Source organism: Chroicocephalus ridibundus, chromosome 12, assembly GCF_963924245.1.
Source record: "Chroicocephalus ridibundus chromosome 12, bChrRid1.1, whole genome shotgun sequence".
Classification (NCBI taxonomy): domain Eukaryota; kingdom Metazoa; phylum Chordata; class Aves; order Charadriiformes; family Laridae; genus Chroicocephalus; species Chroicocephalus ridibundus.
Window position 1 is genome coordinate 10881528 of NC_086295.1, and position 18983 is coordinate 10900510.

At 51.9% G+C, this 18983-nt stretch overlaps 1 protein-coding gene across 1 annotated transcript in view; it reads right to left on the minus strand.

The window, feature by feature from the left end:
- Positions 1 to 3866: 3866 nt before the first annotated feature.
- Positions 3867 to 18983, minus strand: part of JPH2 (junctophilin 2) — a 34246-nt gene continuing 19129 nt past the window's right edge. Inside the window, exons 3-6 of the mRNA XM_063350177.1 lie at positions 12653 to 12771; positions 8588 to 9372; positions 7433 to 7530; positions 3867 to 6388 (exon numbers count right to left, since the gene is read on the minus strand). Coding sequence (XP_063206247.1) covers positions 7450 to 7530; positions 8588 to 9372; positions 12653 to 12771 — 985 coding nt within the window. The 3' untranslated portion in view covers positions 3867 to 6388; positions 7433 to 7449. The remainder of the gene's footprint in view (positions 6389 to 7432; positions 7531 to 8587; positions 9373 to 12652; positions 12772 to 18983) is intronic.

Here is an 18983-nt window from a genome sequence, read left to right on the forward strand (position 1 = left end):
AGCCCCCTTCAAGCTTGTGCCTGGATTACCTTGTACCCTGCAACACCCCACCCTGCTCATGAAATCTGAAGCTGCATTTTACTCTTAGCACTTATTTACTCTCAACAGCTTGAGCGTAGGCTGCAAGTTTATAAATACGCCACCAAATAGAGAATCTACTACTCCTAAATAACTCACCACATTGAAGACACTCCTCAATTTGATCTAACCTGTTAGTTTCTTAATTAAAGCCCTCCCAGTGCTTGTTGACCTGGTAAAATGCCATCTGCTTTCTTCGATTACACAGCAAACAAGTCCTCTGGCAGGAGAGGGGAGACCTGGCACTGCCGCAGAGCCCTGGGGAGCGGGATGAATTTGTGAGCAGTGCAGGGAGGGGGACGGAGGAGGCAGCTGCTTGGGGAAGGGCTGGTGGGAGAGGGATGAGTGATGTTTATGGGCTGGGAGGGCTACGGGTTGGCTGAAGCTCGCAGCCCTCATCAGAGACCTCCAGTGTAGGAAACACCACATCCATCATGCTTACCTGAATCCGGCTGGTCCCAATGCAGTATTGGTGACAGAGGCCATGGAGTAATCACCTCTATAGAGTGTACAGATGGGTCCTCAGCAAGGGCTATTTACTCCTGCGAAACACAGAAATTTAAATAACTTACCAAAATCTTCAGTTTAAGCCCCAGTCAGGTTGTCTTCTTACCTCATGTCTAGATTTGGGTGGTAGAAAAAGTTCTTTCAGGGGAAAAACTGGGCATCCATGCCAGCCTGCGCTGGAGGACAGCGTGACCATGCTGATGGATCTTTGGGAGAGCCTCTCCCTTGTGATCCCAGCCAGTGCCCTGGGAGCCAGCCGGCCCCAGGGCCATAGAATCATAGAATGTGTTGGGTTGGAAGGGACCCACAAAACACCATCAGTTCCCTAAAAAAGGGAAAAAAAAATCACAAGGGCACCCAGCACCTCTCTGGAACCAGAGCAAGGTATTTGAGCTTGGCTTCTGCTCGGTGGTACAAGCCTGCAAAGAGCACGTTTTTAAAATTAAAGTAGTGGTACCTTTAAATCAGTAATACTCGGGTCACTGAAGAAGATGCTGAACAACTGCTTAAATTTTTCAGAGACACAAGAGAAGGTGGACCACATGTTAGGGAATGAATTCAGTACAGCCACTCTTCAATCCGGTCTGGCCCCTGGCTGCTTCTTTGAATGAATTAGTTCAAGCAGACTCCAATTAAGGAGCTGGTAATAAAGCCTTCGGGATAGCCCTACAGCAACAGTAATGTAATCACGCAGCAGTTATTTATTTATTTTGCAATCCATGCTTCCTAAGGGCCTTGAAGGGCTCTTTGGCCAGTGCTGCCCCAGGACCTGCCTCCTCTTTGCTTGCTCAGAAGTTGCTCCTCAGCGCTCTTCAAACCAAGGCACCCATTCTGGGGAGCGCGCTGTGATGCACAGCAGATCGGAGCTCGCCAGTCCCAAAGGACTGATTCTAATTTCCTAAAATACCCCCAGTTTAGCAGTTAACCAGACCTGCCCATTTCTGTCCTGCTGGGATTTAAAGGCAGACCCTGATGGGAGGGCACTGATGGCACTGCCCAGTGCCCCGATTGCCTGAGGGAGGGAACATGACTGCAACGCCACGGGTCCCCTCTGGCATGGGTGATGGGCAGAAGTATTAAGGATAATCTGTGTTTTGTAATTGCTGAATTTTCTTTAGTACCCACCTTGTGCATTGTGCTCTGAGCGTGCTGTTTCTATAGAGACAGGGGATGCTGTGAGTGCACCAGTGGCCGCTCGCTGCTCCTCTGAAAGGGAACGCTTGAAGGCACAAGCCGAGAAGCCTTTAAAAACTTTCCCCTTTCACGGAGAAGGTCCTGGGGTGGTCCCGGTGCTAGTTCTGAGACGGTCAGCGAGGGCCTGTTGTCCTCCTGTGGTAGCTGATCCTGCCTGTCCCCACGGGCACAGCGTGGGTGGCTGCTAAGAGGAATTAAAATAAAAGCAACTTTTCCCAGTTGTGCAGTGCCAGCCTTTCTGGCAGAAGAGGACAGGAGCGGGTGGCCACTGCGGGGCCTCTTGCTGCTGGTCCCGAGCCGGGCATGGTGCACCCTTGGCTTGGCCAAGCAGGAGGAGAAAGTCACAGCTTTTGAAACTGGGGCTGGGGGCTAAGCCATGGCCAGGCGTGAGAAAACATTTTGCTGGAGTTGCTAGCGGTGGCTATTCCCTGTTGCATTAATGCTCCCAGGACTCACTTTGGCTTTCTCCAGGAAGGGTCTTGGAGCGAAGGCGGTGGCATGGAGGCAGCCCTGTTCCCAGCTCCTGGGCCAGAAAGGAGCACAGTAACCCCCCTCTGCACTTCCCAACACCTATGGGCTGCTGGGGCCACCTCGTCCCCAGCTCTGGCCCTTCCTCTCGTGCAAAGATGAAGGCCAAGAGAGGGGGTTGCTCCCACAAGCCTCAACATCCCACAAGGACGGTGGAGGGCAGCGTGGTCGTCCCCAGGATGCCTGGGCAGGTCACGCTCGAAGGACACCAGGGCTCAGATTGCACCTTCCCTCCCACCCGTGGAGGTTAAGGCTGCTGCCCTTCGGTCACAGGATCAGGCCGGTGCCTTTATCCCGCTTCTCACATATCGGACACCTCCCTGCCCGCACCCGGGGACGCTCTGCCGGGAGCAGTGTCCGGGGTGTTACCCCTGAGACGAGCAGCTCCCGAGGCAGAGACCCAGCACTGTTCCCCCTACCCTGGGGAAGGGGCAGGCTTTTCATTTTGCCCTTATTAGTATTTTTGAGGCAATACGTCATTGCTTTTAGCAGCAGACCCACCTCCCTCCCTGCTGCCTCTGCCACACATGGGCCAAAGATCTGCTCCATTCATCAGCCTAAGATTTATGAGGTGCAAAGGGCTCCAGTTACACAGCTGCCCCCAGCCTCCTCCCAGAGACTGCATGAATGAGACGCTGCCGGTTCCTCCCATACCAGAAGCAAAATAAGCCCAGAGGAGAGTAAAACCATCATTTCACTGTACTCAGCTCCTTAAGTCTCTACCAGAATATGAAATCTTCCCCCACAAGACCCCTTGTGTCCTGCAGAAGCTGGGGGGAGCCCCTGCTGCCCGCGGAGGCTGAGCCTGCGTCCCGCCAGCCCCTCTGCACAGCCCGGCTTTGCTCATGTGAGACACTCCAGAAATAGAAAAGGGATTGAAGGTTTTGGCTACTCTGCATTCCTCAGGCCCCCAAGCCCCGCTGCCCCTGGCTGGCGCTGGGCTCTGCTCTCCTTTCCTCCCCTGTAAATCGCTCTTCCCCCGACTGCCATTTCCCTGTGCCCCGTGCCTGGCTTTCCTCTCACTCTGGCCATTTCAAGGGGCTGAGCGAGAGGACGGGCCACAGGTGAAGGAGAATCAGTCCTCTCCAAACCCAGGAGGACTGTGGTGCCAGAGGAGCGGGTAGCAATGCACAGCTTGGAAGAAACTTGGCAGCAGTCCTGGGGTCCGGAGGCAGCAAAGGGACCTGTCAGCGGCCGTCTGCATCACCCCAGCAGGCTTCGGGCCAGCGAGCTGCCTTTCCTCCTGGCCCCGTGCAACCTCTGGAGGAGGCCGGCGTGATGGTAGCACCCGGAGCTTTCTCAGAGAGCTGGAGGCGTGCTCAAACATCTGGCACCAAACTTTTAAAATGCAGTAAGTGAAAACAATTCTCTTTGCAAAGTACCCCCCAAACAACAAAAAGTACAAGATTTTGAAATAGATATTGGGAAAAAGCTAAAAACCAACCAGATGCCACCTATGAAATTCTGTACCACACGTCAATGAAATCTCCTTTTAGACAGGAGTGAATGTGTCAACCTGGAAAGAAACCTGGAGATTCCCCTGCAAAGATCCACATGGATACAGTGAGCAGATAACTGTTTATTATTGCACGTAATCCAGCAGAACAACCGACAGAAAACTCTGGACAGTAGTACACAGATTGTAGTAAACAGCTTGCAAAATCTGTGATGAAGGTATTTTTGTGTGAAGAGTGAAATGTATCTGCATCTTTGTAAGACCTGAAAAGTATAACACAATATCCTAGTCAGTTTTGAAAGCATGCAGTTTGAGGTAAATCTGTTATTTTTGCATCTAAGAAAACAAAATTCCTAAGGGGCTATATATATGTATATATATCCATATCTCAGTGCAATACGGATATATTTATACGTCACATAAAAGCAAATCTACCTACTTTTCTCAGAAGGTTACTAGGAGGAAAGCACATTACTGAGTGCACATCACATGCATAAAAAAATGGGGCGGGGGAATTACCTTAGCACTGTTGAAAAAGATCCATTTTTGTGCTTAGTGATAAATAAAAGCCCCTCAGGTCTCTCAACGGAAATTGTCTCGGTGGTTAATAAAAGCGGTTGGCATATTGAGACTGCAGAGCTGGCAAGTGAGTGTCAGCAAACGGAGATAAAACGTCAAAGGCAGCAGAGCCTGGGGTTTGCAATACATTTATACTTCAAAAAAGAAAAAAGAAAAGAAGCAAATTGCTACTAAACTATGCTCTGTGGAAGTGTAGATGATGCTGCACAGCTTTCTCAGGACTGGTACAGCCACATGGCTTTTAGGAACAGATCACATTCACTTCTCCCACAGTTAACACCATGTATTTGCTACTGTGGCAACATTCCTGAGCTGAATAAGGTTAAAAAATAAACTTGGTTCACAAAGAAAAGTACTGAATTATTCTCACTTTCCTATGCCATAATTAGAGCAGTTAAATTAGGCAGGTTTTGCCCCGTGTCTCCAGTCAGTGTAAACTCCTGCCTGTCTGCTAACCTGTCTCTGAAATCCTTTCAGACTGACCTTTGAAGCAGACTGGGCATCTGTTTTTCCTTAACAATCATTTCCCCATTCTTTCCAGTCCCTCAGGTTTTCCCACCCAGTCCTGTGCTGTGGGACTTCAGGATACACAGAGGTGCACAACCAACTACAAATAACATTTCCGATTATCTTAAAAAGGGATAGAAAATACATATTGCCCTTAAAAGAAGGAAGAAACACGTCCAAGCACTCAGCCTCACACTAAACTGTAACTTCATCTGTGCCGACTTTCTAAGCTCGCACTGCTAAGGATCAGAGCAGAACACGGTGGAAACATCTTCCAAAGGTCACTCTCTGTCACAGCTTTGGGAAGAATCGGTGCAAACCGCTCAGGTCTCTAAGTCTCACACACAAGAACAGCAGCTAGAATTGCCCCTCTGTACTCCACCACTGCTTAAAGTCTGGCTGCTGCATATTTTTGAGCCTAACACCCAAATACACTGGAGTCACTCAGTGTATTTGCACCTCTTTCCTTTTGGGAATAACATATCTACTCCCACAACAGCCACCCTGCATCCTCTGGCTGGAAAGCCTGTTCGCTCTGTTGCAATGGAAGCGCACAGGAGCCCCCCTTCAGCCCAGCACACCAAGGGGAGGAACCCGCGGGCGTACGGAGGTATTTTTCAGTAAGTACCTCCTTTTTGTTGTAACTCGCACCATTTTCACAGAAGAAAAAGGGGTAAGGGGACAAATTCGGCACACCTGTTCCCTTTCCCGTTACAGCAGGAAGTCTCCCACTGCAAGACACTTCTGAGCAGAGCATTGCTGGTGGCAGGAAAGCGCTCGGATGGCATGCGGTCCCGAAATGGGCACCATCTCCCCCCGCAGCACCCCCCGCATGCACAAACAGCCTCGGATCAGGCAGCCCCTCACACCCCACCCCGCGGTCCCCGTCCCTGGCGCATCAGCAGGCATGGGCAGGACTCTTGGTTACACTTCAACAAGCACAATTTCAACTTGCTCCCCCTCTCAGTCCTCCATACACGGAAAACGACTCCAGGCGACGGGGAAAGACTTTTTGTTCATCCTTTTGGATGACTTCCAAGCATGGAGGGTGATGCTGTCCACCCCTAGCCATGGCACGGCTCTCGTGAGTCATTTTGGTTGCTGTGTATTGCTTCATCTCCATACTGTGGATGATACTCTTTGGGAAGTCTCTGACAATGAGTCAACCAAGGGAGTTAGAAAACACACCAGTGTGCACGGATGAGACCTTCTCACTCATTTTCCTACAGCTACAGACAAATCCCTCATCCCTGGCATGACAGGACAGTTGATGGCTTTGGTGAGAATAATTTAAGGCAACTGCTATTTTATACAAAGAAGAGAAGGAGGCTGAATTGCAGAAACCCTGGCTTTTCCTTGGTAGATTGCAGAGGCCAGCCACAGCTTGGGAGCAGGGAGACTGAACCGATCTTCAGGCACTTTTGTTTCAGGTTGATGTTTGCAGTGCAACCTTGGGATCTCAAGTCCTCCTCTTAGGTGTTTCCAGGTGGCTGAGATTTAATCCCTGCCAGGGTCCATGGTCTCCATCAGCAGCAACGCCTGTCCCAGACACAGATGAATGGGAGAGTCAAGGGGGAGCAAAACACACGATCAACATGTAATCACGGCTGTCTGCAAGGCTTTCACCTGCGCAGGCTGAGTGGGGACTGAGAACACAACAGAAAGCAGTGCCCAGCGGAGCAGTTTTATCCCCCAGGAGGCCCCAGGAAGGCATCCTGATACCCTCATGGGGGCTTGGGAGGTGCCTCTCACATTATGTTCACGTGAGGCCCAAGGGTCAGGTTCAGCGTTGATGAGGTTTTTTTGCAATATTTGAGCCCAAGGCGACAGAAAACTTGTGCAAACCCATGACACATTCCTGTGGGTACGAATTCCACAGGCACAAGAAACCTCACAAGATTTTATTGCCCCTAAATCCAAATGCAAACCCTCATCCCAATTCAAGTGGAAGACCTGAGCGAGCTCCAGTTTAACCTTAGTCAGATACATATCTCAGCTCCTATTTACCTTAAGTAACACAACTACGTAACAGCAGCAGGACTAGCACTGGTGCAATTAGAGCTGCAAATTTCACAGTTTCACATTCTCATTGTGTTCCGGCCTCTTGCTGGGCTGAGTGACAAGAACTATTGCAATGCACAATTCGTCTGGCAGCAGCAGCCATGGAACAGCAAATTGGAAGTGTTTCTTGCAAAAAACAAATTTCAAATTCAACAACACACATTCTTGTACTGGAAGTCTCACTCCATGAATCATGTCCATCCAAGTGAGAAGGCAAAATTATATTGTGGGACTGTATCTGATCAACACAGTTCATTTTTTCCAACTTTAAGGAAATCATTTTATGAATACACTCAGTAACTATTTACTGAAATTACTCCAAAAATTTAGAATAGACAAAGGGTAAGCAAAAATATCAACACTTAACGCAAAGTAATTGTAGCTACTGAATAAATGCCCATGCATTTTTATCACCAGGGCACCAATCAGTGAATGATTTGCGTTGGGGGTACAGCTAGTCAACCCTAAAACATCCACAGTGATGTATACAAACTGAGGATAAAATCTCATTGCTTGTCTTACCTTGTCCGAGGGGCACATCATGTCAAAAAATGTACAAATAGGATGGCCAGACCAATGTTCAGTAAGATGACCATGCAGATCACGATTGTGTTAGGTCCCTAAAGGAAAAACCCAAAACAGAGTATTATACACCACAGCTCCAGGCAAGGAGACAGACACAGCTTGATTCTGCTATTCAAAAATACCAGAATCATCCCTTCCTGACACGCATAAATCTGGTACTTAACAACCATCTGGAATTTCAAACAAGTTGAATATCTATCAATCCCAATTCCTATTTCTCCCCTGTAAACTCCTGCTGAGGAGGCTAAAGCAGGCTAAAGGAGACCCTCACCACAGGCACACAAACTGCCAAGCCCATGTTAAGCTGCTCCTCCCAACTCCTTTCTCCACCCACATCGCCCACATTTGTCAAGTTGCCATTTTTAAGATGAACAAATGCATCCGTATGAGAATGCTCTAATTTCAGACCAAAATACTTCCAAGCTGTGCTTTTCTAAAGTCGCGTTGGAACTGTTCACATCCAAAGGGCTGCAAGATGAGAAGCAGTGGGCTAATGAAACGTCTGGTTTTACAGCTGTATTTGCTAACAGCAAAATTGAGTTTCTGTACTTTCAACCTGGGAAATCAGCTGGTGATTCGATACCACAGTTCAGCTCATGAGGTGCCTCTACTGCAAAAAAGTAAAAGTAACAGGTGAAAAAGAAACTCCACTCAGCTTTTTCTTCCCTGTCCTACATTTTCCCCCCGCTTTCCAGATCCATGTTGGCTGGTGAAGGGGTGGGAAAGGAAGGGGAGAAGAGTGTAAAAGATGTATGACAAAACACCTGTTTTCCTCATATTTTGAAACTGGGACATGTCTGAAAGCATATCTGGCCTGATGCAGAGAGGAAGTTAAAATAACAGGGTTAGGAACGCCAGCCTAGGCGGCCTGGGAAGGCAGCAGGAGAGGGGAAACCAAGACTCTCTCCTCTTCAGCAGGCCTTGGGATCCCGAAAAGAGCCTCTCCGGGCCCACTGCAGCCTGGAGGCCATGGGCTCTGCATCCCTCCAGGCCATTTCTGACGTCCGGGGGGAAAAATAAACAACAACAACAACAAAAAAAAATAAAGCAAAGATGTCTCCCAGGGGTGCCTCCCGGGCTGCCCCACATCACCTCTTCACACTCCTCTGCCTCCTGCGCTGCCACCGCTGTTGTGGCCGGGCCCCGCTTGGCCCCCGCCTTGGCCTCCGTCCGTCCCGGTGCCCTGGCCTCAGTCTTCCTGTTGGCAGCGGGCTCGGCCCGGCCGGCGGCCCTGCGCTCGGGGCTGGGGCGCTGCTTCAGCTCCTTGGGCCGGGGCGGCTCCGGCTTGGCCTCCACCCTGGCTGCCGGCTTCTCCTCCTGCTCCTGTGGCGGGACAGAGGTGCCCCCCCGGCGCTGGGGGTCCCTCCGGGGCTCCGGGGAGGGCGGCTTGGGCTCAGGGAGCGGCTCCTCCTCATAGTCCTCAGCCGGGGAGATGGGGGAGGTCCGGACAGCGTAGCTGTGGTAGCCCTTGATGAGCTCGACGTCGGGCTCGCGCGCCATCCTCTGCAGCGGCCCGATCTCCATCTGCTCGGCGGGACGCCCCCGGCCCCGCGAGGCCGGCCGGCCCTCACCCTCAGTGGGCACGGGGCTCCCGCCGCCCGGCTGGCCGCCCGCCTCAGCCCAGCTGCCGGGACGGAGGGCACCATCCTGGCGAGGGGCCGCCTTGGCCCGCTTGGCCTCGGGAGGGGTGGCGGCGGGGCTGGGGGCCGGGCTGGGCCGTCGTCGGGCCTCATCCTGCTCGTGGAGCTGGGGGCTCTCGGGGGGTGTGGGGGGCGGTGGGGCGCCCTCGGGCCGCGGCGCCTCCTCCTCCATGTTGACGGCGTGCTCCGCGTTCTCCATGATCTCATGCAGCAGCTTCCGCTTCTGGTACTCGGGGCCTGCGGAGAGAGGGCTTGGTGTGAGGAGCTGCTCCGGGGGACGGAGGGACGGCAGCCCACTCCAGCTCCGTGCCACCGTCACGTACCCGTGACAGCTGTGCCCCCAGCCCCGAGGGTTTGGGGATGACTGTGAGAGGGTCCAGGCTGGAGGACGGGAGAGGAGGTGCTCCCAAACCGCAGCCTGCTTCCAGGAGGGACTTCCTCCAGGAGCAGCTGGAGGCTCTGTGTCCCAACACATGCTGTCCAGCTGGAAGAGCTGAAGGAGCAGGCGGGGAGCTCCAGATGAGGGTAAAGAAACAGTGAAAATCTGCAGCCCGGCTTTTTGCAGTCACACAGGTGGGTTATCCTGGGGCTAAAGAGGATCCAGCTCCCATCTAATTTTTTGGGTTTTTTAGTGGCTGGGAAACCCTTCCGTGTGGCTTCTTTGGTGTCTAATAGTGTGGCAACTTCACAAGTGACATGGGGGATGCCCAGTCTCCTCGGGAAAGGCAGATATCCCCAAATGATCTACCTGTCATCCCTCACGATGGGAAAAACACGTTTCTCATGCATGGAGCAGGGCTTTTGGTTTCTCAGCCCTCCTCTCTGCACCGAGCCCTGCAACACCAGAAAAATCACCTGGCACCATCACACAAGGTGACTTGGGGCTTTGGCTTTTGTTCTGGTCTCATTGCCCACACTGACTTATCAGCTCTTAGCAACGTTGCCCTCGCTTCAATTATTCACCGACCATTAAATCTTCACTTCTTGTTAACCCTAGGCCGTGTCTGCAAAGCAAATTGCAGCCCAGCTAGCACCTGGGGAAGTCAGCCAGAGCCTGACATCAAAGACACCCATCGTGCTGGGCAGCTGTCTGAGCAAAATCCACCACTGAACAACTGGGAACATATTTTGGAATAACAACCCTGCACAGTGCTCTGCACACTGGGATCCACGCTGGGACAGGAGTCCCTGGACATCATCGCAATGCTCATAGCAAGTGAGAACAAGAACATGGGCACCGCAAGGTCGCAAACCAGCTTGTTTGAAAGCAAAGCACCTGCTTTTGAAAGTGACTTTGGCCTCATTCTGCTGACCCCAAGTGATGCTGAGGGGTGCAGATGTACAAGGCTTGCTATGTGGTCCTGAATGGCACAGACCCTGGAGCCCTGGCTGCCTCACGGTTCCACCCCTCGTCTCCTCCACCTCAAGGACTGATGCAGACTTGAGCCTGGACAGGAAATTGGGACTGGTGCTCCTTTCCCTCTAATAAATCAGCGGTGCGATTTGCATGCTGCTACCTCCAGCCCATGCAGGCAATGCCTCTGCTTGGAGGGGGCAGTGGGGAGAAAGAGGGCACTGATTTTAGCCGCTCTGCCCTGCCTGCACGCTCCTGTCAATCAGCAGGCGACCCATTCAGGGCCATTTATTTCTGGCTGCAAGTGGATTATTTGGAAGCCATTTCAACAGTTGTTCAGACTCCTCAAAATAGGCTGCCTGTAGCTCCAGGCTCCTTGCTCTCTCCTGCTGCTTTCTTCTCCTCCTGAATAATTCACACCAAAAAACCTCCCAACTGCCTGGAGGGCACGGCACAGCTCTGATTCTCCTCACTTCCCCACCCCACCATCACCTCCCCGCATGACATTTCACCAAGGGCTTTGGCTTACATCGCTCTCCTCTAAGCTATTAACGTTGATATCCTAAATGAAACCCAGAGCTAAATACTTCTTAGAGAAGTGAGGCTTGCTGAGCAGGATTGCCCTGTGCCAAAACCAGCAGCTCCGCTTCCTAGCAAAATCCAAGGGTAGACTTTTGTCTGTTTGTTCCTGAACGGTGCACCCGTGCAAGAAGAGATATTTCCCCTTGTTGTGCACTTAGGGAATTTAGAGATTTAAAAGAATCATAAAAGAAAAACAAGCGTCGGCAGCTTACAAGGGCATTGAAAGAGGCCAGGACCCAAGTGAAGCCCTACATAAAAGTGGTGAGAGGATTCAGCACCGGAGGAGTCAGGAGCGGAGGCCAGGCTGCTTCAGGCATTTTGCAGAGACTGTTTCAATTGTTTTGTTCAATTGCCATGGGTGGAAAAAATAATGTACCTAGATGTCACTATTCTATGATTCTATGTCAAAAACCTCCCATCAGGAATTCTGGTTTCCTTTGCCTCTGAGCTATAAATACCCCAGTGTGCAAAGGGTGAATGTGGAGCAGTGAGTGGCAGCTGGGGGGGCTTATGTCAGGATCAAGCGACGTTTAGCTATTGTTAAGTGAAGTGCCACACGCTGGCTCACGCCCATGCCCAGGCCCTGTAGTGTTTCCCTGCTCAAAGCCAGCTTCGATGGGCCTTGCCGGGCGGTGGGGAGGAACGAGCAGCCCTCCAGCACAGCGTCTCCCCAGCTAGTAGGTGCAGGGCAAGGTGGGAGTACAGGGAATTTAAGCAAATCTGTCAGCGTGACTCTCCCCAGCCAAGCATCGGGTGTGAGCCATTCCCTTTTCTCGCTGCTATGATGGTCCCTTGTGATCCTGCCTCAGCAGCCACGGGGCACTTGTTCCAGGTAACAAAGCCGGATAATAAGAAAAACAGGATAAAAATGTAGGCACTTGGATCCTCATTTTCTGCTCTGTTATTACCTCTCTGGAAAGGAGAGCTTTCCAGGAAGAACAGCTAGCTCGGTCTAGGGAAAGGTAATGGCATTCACAATGCTGCTTCTAATATTACACTTCCTAGCTACTAATCCTCGGTGCTCGGTCTCATAGAAGGAACCTCTCAAGTGTTTTCACAGCCAAATAATCAGCAGTGATGCTAATAAATAAATAGGGAATCAGGGAAGTAGTATTTTGCATTAGCAACTTTCTTGTAGGATATTCCAGCCCCTAATTACCTGAGACTGATCATATCCTGGTGCGGTGTGGGGCCCCACAGGGTATGTGCTCCGAGTCAATGTGCAAAGCTGTTCCAAGAAAAAGCCACGAGGAATATATCTACAGGAGCACTGCAAATAGACCCGAGCTCGCTGCCTGCCCTGCCTGGCGCTGACAGGCCTTCAGAGGGTGGAGAAACATAAGGGGAAGTTGAGGGATTGTGGATTTTTCCTCCAGGCTATGGTAACATATTCCAGCAGGTAAAACGGCAGTGTAAGGAAGACAGCAAATCATCCAGGGCAAGGGGCTGGCTGAACTTGCACAAAAGAAGATTTAGGATACACAGGAGGGCAACTTGTGGAGTTCTAAGGCGGGTGAAGCATTTGAACGGATTCCCCAAGGAAACTGGAAAATCCCTCTTAGAAGATGTCTCTGGTCTTACCTGGCTGGTAGAAATCCGGGGAGAGCTCCCTGGCCATCATCCTGGCTATACCCGATTCGTTGTTAGCTGCCTGAGCTGCCTGCTCAGACCCTTCAGCCTTGGCTTTGGCATGAGCTGTCCTGCGGAGAGAAGAGGGGATGACAGTGAGCACCATCCCAGCTGAGATCAGTCCGGCTCAAGCAGCAGACCCTGTCCTGCAACAAGACCGAATCAATCCATCTGGCTTAACACAGCACTCAGAGACTGCCCACTCGACCCAAAAACCCCACACTCGAGGAGAAAAGACCAGATTTTCAACAAGTAAAGGGCACAGATGCTTAAGGCTAAGGTGCGAAAGTTGCACGTAGCCAGGCAAGGGAGCAGGGTGCATGTATTTGCAAACATGAGCACGTTCACTTGTTGCAGCGAGGCAGCAGGTGCTGCAAAACAGCCTTGCTGTTGTGCTGGGAACACAGAAAACTTAGCTTAGAGGAATTCCTAAAGCATCGCTGTAGGTGTCTTTGGGGCATAAGGGGACAATAATGTGATGGCTGAATGCCGCTACGCTGTCACCAGCCCTGAGCTTGCTGCACCTCACCGGAGGCAGCGTGCCCCTGCCCAGCCCACTGGACACGTTACGTTTTACCCCAAATGTCTCTCCTGCAGCTCTCCAGCAAACACCACAGCTTTTCCAAGAGGCTCCTTTACTCACTGCAGCCCGGGGTGTAGGAAAGGCAGAGATATTGCCTCCCTCTCAGCTTGGCTCCCTGAGTCCTCTCCACTCTTTCCCAGCACATCTCCACCTTGCTCCTCAGGGCTATAGGGCGATCAGAGTTATTTCGCTGGCCGGCTGTCGTATTCCTCACATGCCTCGCGCTCGGTGCCCTGTGATCTTTACACTAAAAGCATGACTGGCTTTACAGCCCAGCTGCCCGCGGTCCGGGAAGGAGCTGACTTCAAGCAGCAAAATCGCACCTTAAAAAATAAGGGAGGGCGAAGCACCGTATATTCAGCTGCTTTGTTCCACCCCGGGGCTTACGGAGAGCTGCTTTCCCCATGCTCTCACTATCATGTTTTCCAAGGCTCCCCATATCTCCCTTGCTGCATGTAACGGAGCACACACTGGCTGCACATTCAAAACCACATACTTTTGTGTGGACAGTTAGATAAGCAGTTAGCAGCCCTCAAACACCAATTCACTACGAATTGCAACCTTTAATGTGGTCTTGTGGTGTCTGATGAGCCCTTTTCAGACTCAGGTTGGTATCTGGGTCATGTTTTAGGGCAAAAAATGAGGAAAGATGCAGTTCTCATCCCTGCAGTGAAAAAACTCCAGAGGAAATTTTGGACTGTCAGTCATGAAATCAGGATTAATTCTTTCCCATTAAACAGAGATGCGGTACACAGACAAAACTAGCTTTAGCCTGAAATTAAAAGGTGATAGAAATGCTGTTCTGAGGCCCTTAGAAGGTAGAAGATATATACATATATGTACATGCATATACACACAAACCATTTTGAGTAGCTGCAGGGAAAGAACTAAACACAGGGCATCAATCCCAACTGATACAGGCAATAGTGTGACTGTTGGGGGAGCTGAAAACACTGTTCAGGTCCCTGCGATAGAGAAGAGGGTGCGGAGCTGCTATGGCTCAGCCCATCTCTCCCTGGGATGACATCCTGCTCCACCGGAGCCACGGTTCACCTCCCTGCCCATGCTCACACGTTATCTCCCTGCTTTCTCTGCAGGCTGAGCTGCCTGGGATTGCTGTCATTCTTTGCCTTTTTATCCAAAATTATTAGAGCTCCTGAAAAACCCAGAGACAAGACATGATGAGGCAGAAAACAGCAATTTTAAGCTGCTGCTCGCAAGCAGGAGGTCTGAGGCAACTCTGAACAGAGAAAGCACCTCCTTTTTTGGTAGCATATAATCAGCGTGATTAATTCCACTATAATCTGGCAGGGGCCAAGGGGGATGTTTCTGTGCTCTCCGTGCCTGGGGGATCAGAGCTGGCTGGGTGTGGGGCACACAGCCTGCCCGGCGCCGGCCCCGGGAAGAAGCTTGAAAAATCAGTGTCCAGCTCTTCACCCCGGCAGGACGTGCTCCGACCCCTGGCTTCGTCCTTCTGCTCTTGGAGGATGGGATTCACCATACAGAGATAAAATTCTCCCTCTCAGCCGCTCGCTGGGCAGGCAGAGCCTATGCCAACCACTTCCCAGCCAGACAACCCCCCAGCTGGTCTGAGGGAGCAGCAGGCAGCTCCTGGCAGGGGGGTGGATGCTTTCCTGAAGGCGACTTCCAAAAAAGTAGTCTGCAAGTGGACTGGATGCAGGGTCTGCTCCCTCTGCTAGTAGGGACGTAGCTGGACTTATGCTGATGTGTAATCAAATGGGTGCAGGTGGCTCCCACATGCTCAGCTCTCCCCCAGCGAGTGGGGACAATGCAAGGGAACAGCCTAGGTGTGTCAGGTGACAAGGCAGCTCCCAATTACACTCATCTCCTGACAGAGATTTCCTTTCCTCCAGAGAAGCTGCTGGATGCTACCTGGCTGCTGCATGGGGCTTGAGTACTGCAATTCCCAGGGACAAAGAGGTGGCGATGCCAAGAAGACCCCGAACCGGGTTGCAGAGGCTGCAGCGAGGATGCCGTGGGTGCTGAGGAACTGAGCCAGCTGGGCTGAGCCACCGCTGTGAGCCACCGCAGCCCCAAGGCTACCAGGGCTCTGCAACGAGCTCTCCTGGGCAGAGGGGCATGAGGCCAAGGAGGCCACGGGGCAGCTCCCGAGCTCCACACAGGGATCTGTGACAAGTTGAACGGCACGACTTCAGGATCCCCTGCTGTCCTGGGGATGTGAGCTGCACGGCAGTTTTACCCGGCTCCCTCACTCTCAGGACACTCGACCTCTGCTCCTGTCCCCTTGCTTGCAAAGTCATCCAGAAGTGCCTGATAGTGGGGGACTGAGCTCAACGCAGCCGCAGCTTCAAATCTGTCAGCTCCGGCACAGCACGTGTTGGCTCTGCCAGCATCCCGGGGAGACCATGGCATCACTCTGCCCCGGCCAGCAGCCTGGCCCCAGCAGGGATGCTGACACCCTGCACTGGTCCCACTGTCCCCGAGATCACTTATTACAGCAGCAGTCAGGTGATGAACATCTGGCTTACAGAGACACAGCATGGTCTTTTCAGGATGTCTACCCTGGCTGTGCCGCACATCCCCGAGGCACAGAGGGAAGGCATCGCTGCTCGCAGCCCTCCAAAAAGACATGCTGAGGGTTTAGTAACCCCGTGACAAAGCACAGCCTGGAGGAATGGGCTCAGCCATAACAATAACATCTAACTCGCCTAGAGTATTTCTGAATCTATTATTTATCCGCATAGCTGGCAGTGCCTGGGAGCTCAACACAGAGCAAAAGTTGGCCCCGGCTGCAAAGCAGGAGACAAACACCATCCGCCCTGGGAGAGCCCAGCACACACAACCTGCAGCGCAGAATCCTCTCCCAGCCACGGCCCGGGGTCTGCCGGGCGCAGTAGTTAAAAAAGAAAATGCTCAGGCAGGTTTGAGGGAGGCAGGAAGGTGATCTTCGAACCTTAGACATGAAACGGAAAAGAGGAGAAATTTCTTCCAAGGTTAAGATCTGCTCAAAAACCAGAACCAGCTTCTGCAAAAAGGAAAATGCCGGCCTTTTATTATGTACTTATCAATTTGACACTTTTCAGGTAGGACTTGAATCAGGGCCACACTTTTTTATTTACTGCTGGGTGTGCTGTCAGCTCCCAGCGCCTCTGCAGAAAACAGCCCGTGCAAAAACCAGCAGAGGAGAAAGTCTGGAGATGGAGGAGGTCGGGGTGAAATTGAAACAGAGGCACAAGGATTTTACAGGACCCAGAAGAAGAATTCAAAAGCCTTTTCAAGGCAGTGCTGGAAACCAAACCGTGAGCATTAAACACATCCGACCAGGGGCAAGAAACACAAACACAGGGCCTTTACAAACCGAGTCTGGTGCTCCCCATCCCAAGCGAGGCAGCACCGCCGGGGATGAGCGCTTCCCAGCTTCTCCCTCAGCCATTTCCCTGGGCAGCGCCGTTAAAAATAGCTCTTGTGAATTCTTTACAAGGAGGAGCAGCAGGCCCGCGCCAAGCCGAGGGGAGGTATGTGGGCAATGCCTGCAGCCCCTGTCCCAGCCCCGCGGCCACTGCCTCCCGGGAGCATCAGCTGGGACACAGCGGCTGCGCCAGCGCTGCTTCAAACCCCACTGGACGGGTGGGAGAGGGAGGGTTAAATGCATCTGCTGTTTTATTTGTTCCTCTGGCACGGCTCTAATGCTCTAATTGTTTTTGTACTGGTGCAGGACAGAGCACCGCTCCTGTCCTTCCTGGCTGTCTCCCAGAAACACTGCCCGAATCATTCCTCCGACTGCTACTAAAATCCCCTGTGGATACTCGAGCCACAGCTGAGCACCGCGCTAACAGGTGAGACCCAAAGCCAAGCCAGCACTCCCGTCTCTTTGGACAGTTTATGCGGTTTTGCACATCCACATTGGATTAGACTGTAAATGAGATTGGAATTAGCAGAGAATACTGCAAATACCAGACGGGGCTAGGGCGCCTGCAGGTGCAGCCATGACCTTGCAGCTAGAAATAGGGGAAGAGCTCAGCTCTCTGCCCAAGCTATTGCACATTTGCTTATTAAGGGAAAGGCAGACCTGTTCAGCACCATCCATACTTCTCCAGGGTCTCCCTCCTCCCTTTGATTCAGCAAACCCTGAGCACGGACCAACTGAATACCTTTTTCTTGCCATTCTTGCTATCATGAGCTGCCAAAAAGGCCATTAAACAAATGCAATTCATCAGTCAGCTCTACAAAGGGAGACTTCTGCTAAACTTTACTTTCCTGGAAACTGGCTTTTCCACCCCCAGCCAAATTCCTGCTCCAGCATCCAGCAGGAATTATTTTGTCCTTCTGGAGAAACTTAAGATAACGGTTTGTCTCGGCAGGAATGTTTGCAGCACTCTGAAGGGATACAGGCAAAGCTGCAGAAGTGCTTTTGCTGATGGCAATATGGTCCCTTCTGCGTTCACCTCACAAAGGGCAAGGACACACAGACCTGACCAGCACACATCTGTGTTGGACTAGACATCCTTTAAAAGTCGCTTCCAACCCAAACCATTCTATGATACTATCACCTGACCAGGACAGACGCTTTCTGGCTTCTCCACTTACCACACTGTCTTTGGACTTGTGTCGCCTCTATAGTTGGAGCATCCCTTTCTTCCTGCTCAGTCACAATCCATCTTGTTCATGCTTCTCCCTCTGCCTCCACGAGTGTGCAGATACCAGCGAAGCTCTGCCACCCTCATTTGCCTGTAGGCAGCCCATGGGACTGAATATCCCTTGTCAGTTCATCTCTCATGCCGCTTTCCCAGCTCACAAGTCAAACCCATCTGTGTCCCAGCGCACGGTCCTGCCCTGTGAGCCAGCTGTACCTTTCACCCTCCTTTTGCGCTTTTTGCTCCATCACGGCTGTGCACGTACCCACTCTGACATCCCTGGGGCTCACTGAGTCTTTGCTGTTTATATTATGGACTCTGCACCCGCAAGGTGTGCTCTAATCATGAAATAAGCATAAATCAACACAAACTGCTTCCTAAAGGAAACACCTCCATACCACCGTAAAAGAAATGTGGAAGGAGAAGCCATCCTGACCTTGCAGAGCAGCTCTGCCCTGCAGGCTCCCTTCCCTTGCAGCCAGCCGATGAGATGCCCCAGGCTTTGCACTCAGGGTACCAGCACTCACACAGAAGTGGTGGCACTCTGTACCTGCCCAGGCTACTTAGCTGGATAAATCGGACCTTTTCTCCTTCCTTCCACAGAAAGGGCACAAACAGGCCATTCAGCCAGGAGAAAAGCATCCTTTTCTGTGCAGTGCTTCAGGAGCACAGGCCTGGCAGAGCTCCTTGCCACCTAACGAGCTCAACAAGCATTAGCCTTTATGATTACTTGGTGAATTTTTAAAATACCGAAATGTTATCCTCAGCTCTAAATAGCTCAGAGCCACTTGCATCTTTCACCAAGGGATACTTCCCCTCAGAACAGTTAAAGTGATATTAATCTTACAGCAGACAGATCTGCAGCTGTCTTCAATAAGACAACAACCTACGCACCCTGGCCCTGCGTTCGGGAGATTTGCTCAATTAATTTCCGCTGCCCTGATTGCCCCGCAAGCCAAGCAGGATGGGGTGGGCAGCTAGCCGGCACGGCTTGGCCATGCCAGCCTGCACGGGAGTCCGTGGGCTGCTACGAGCCGGTGGGGCCAGCACAGACCGCAGCTGCTCTCTGTTTCCCCCGCAGCCC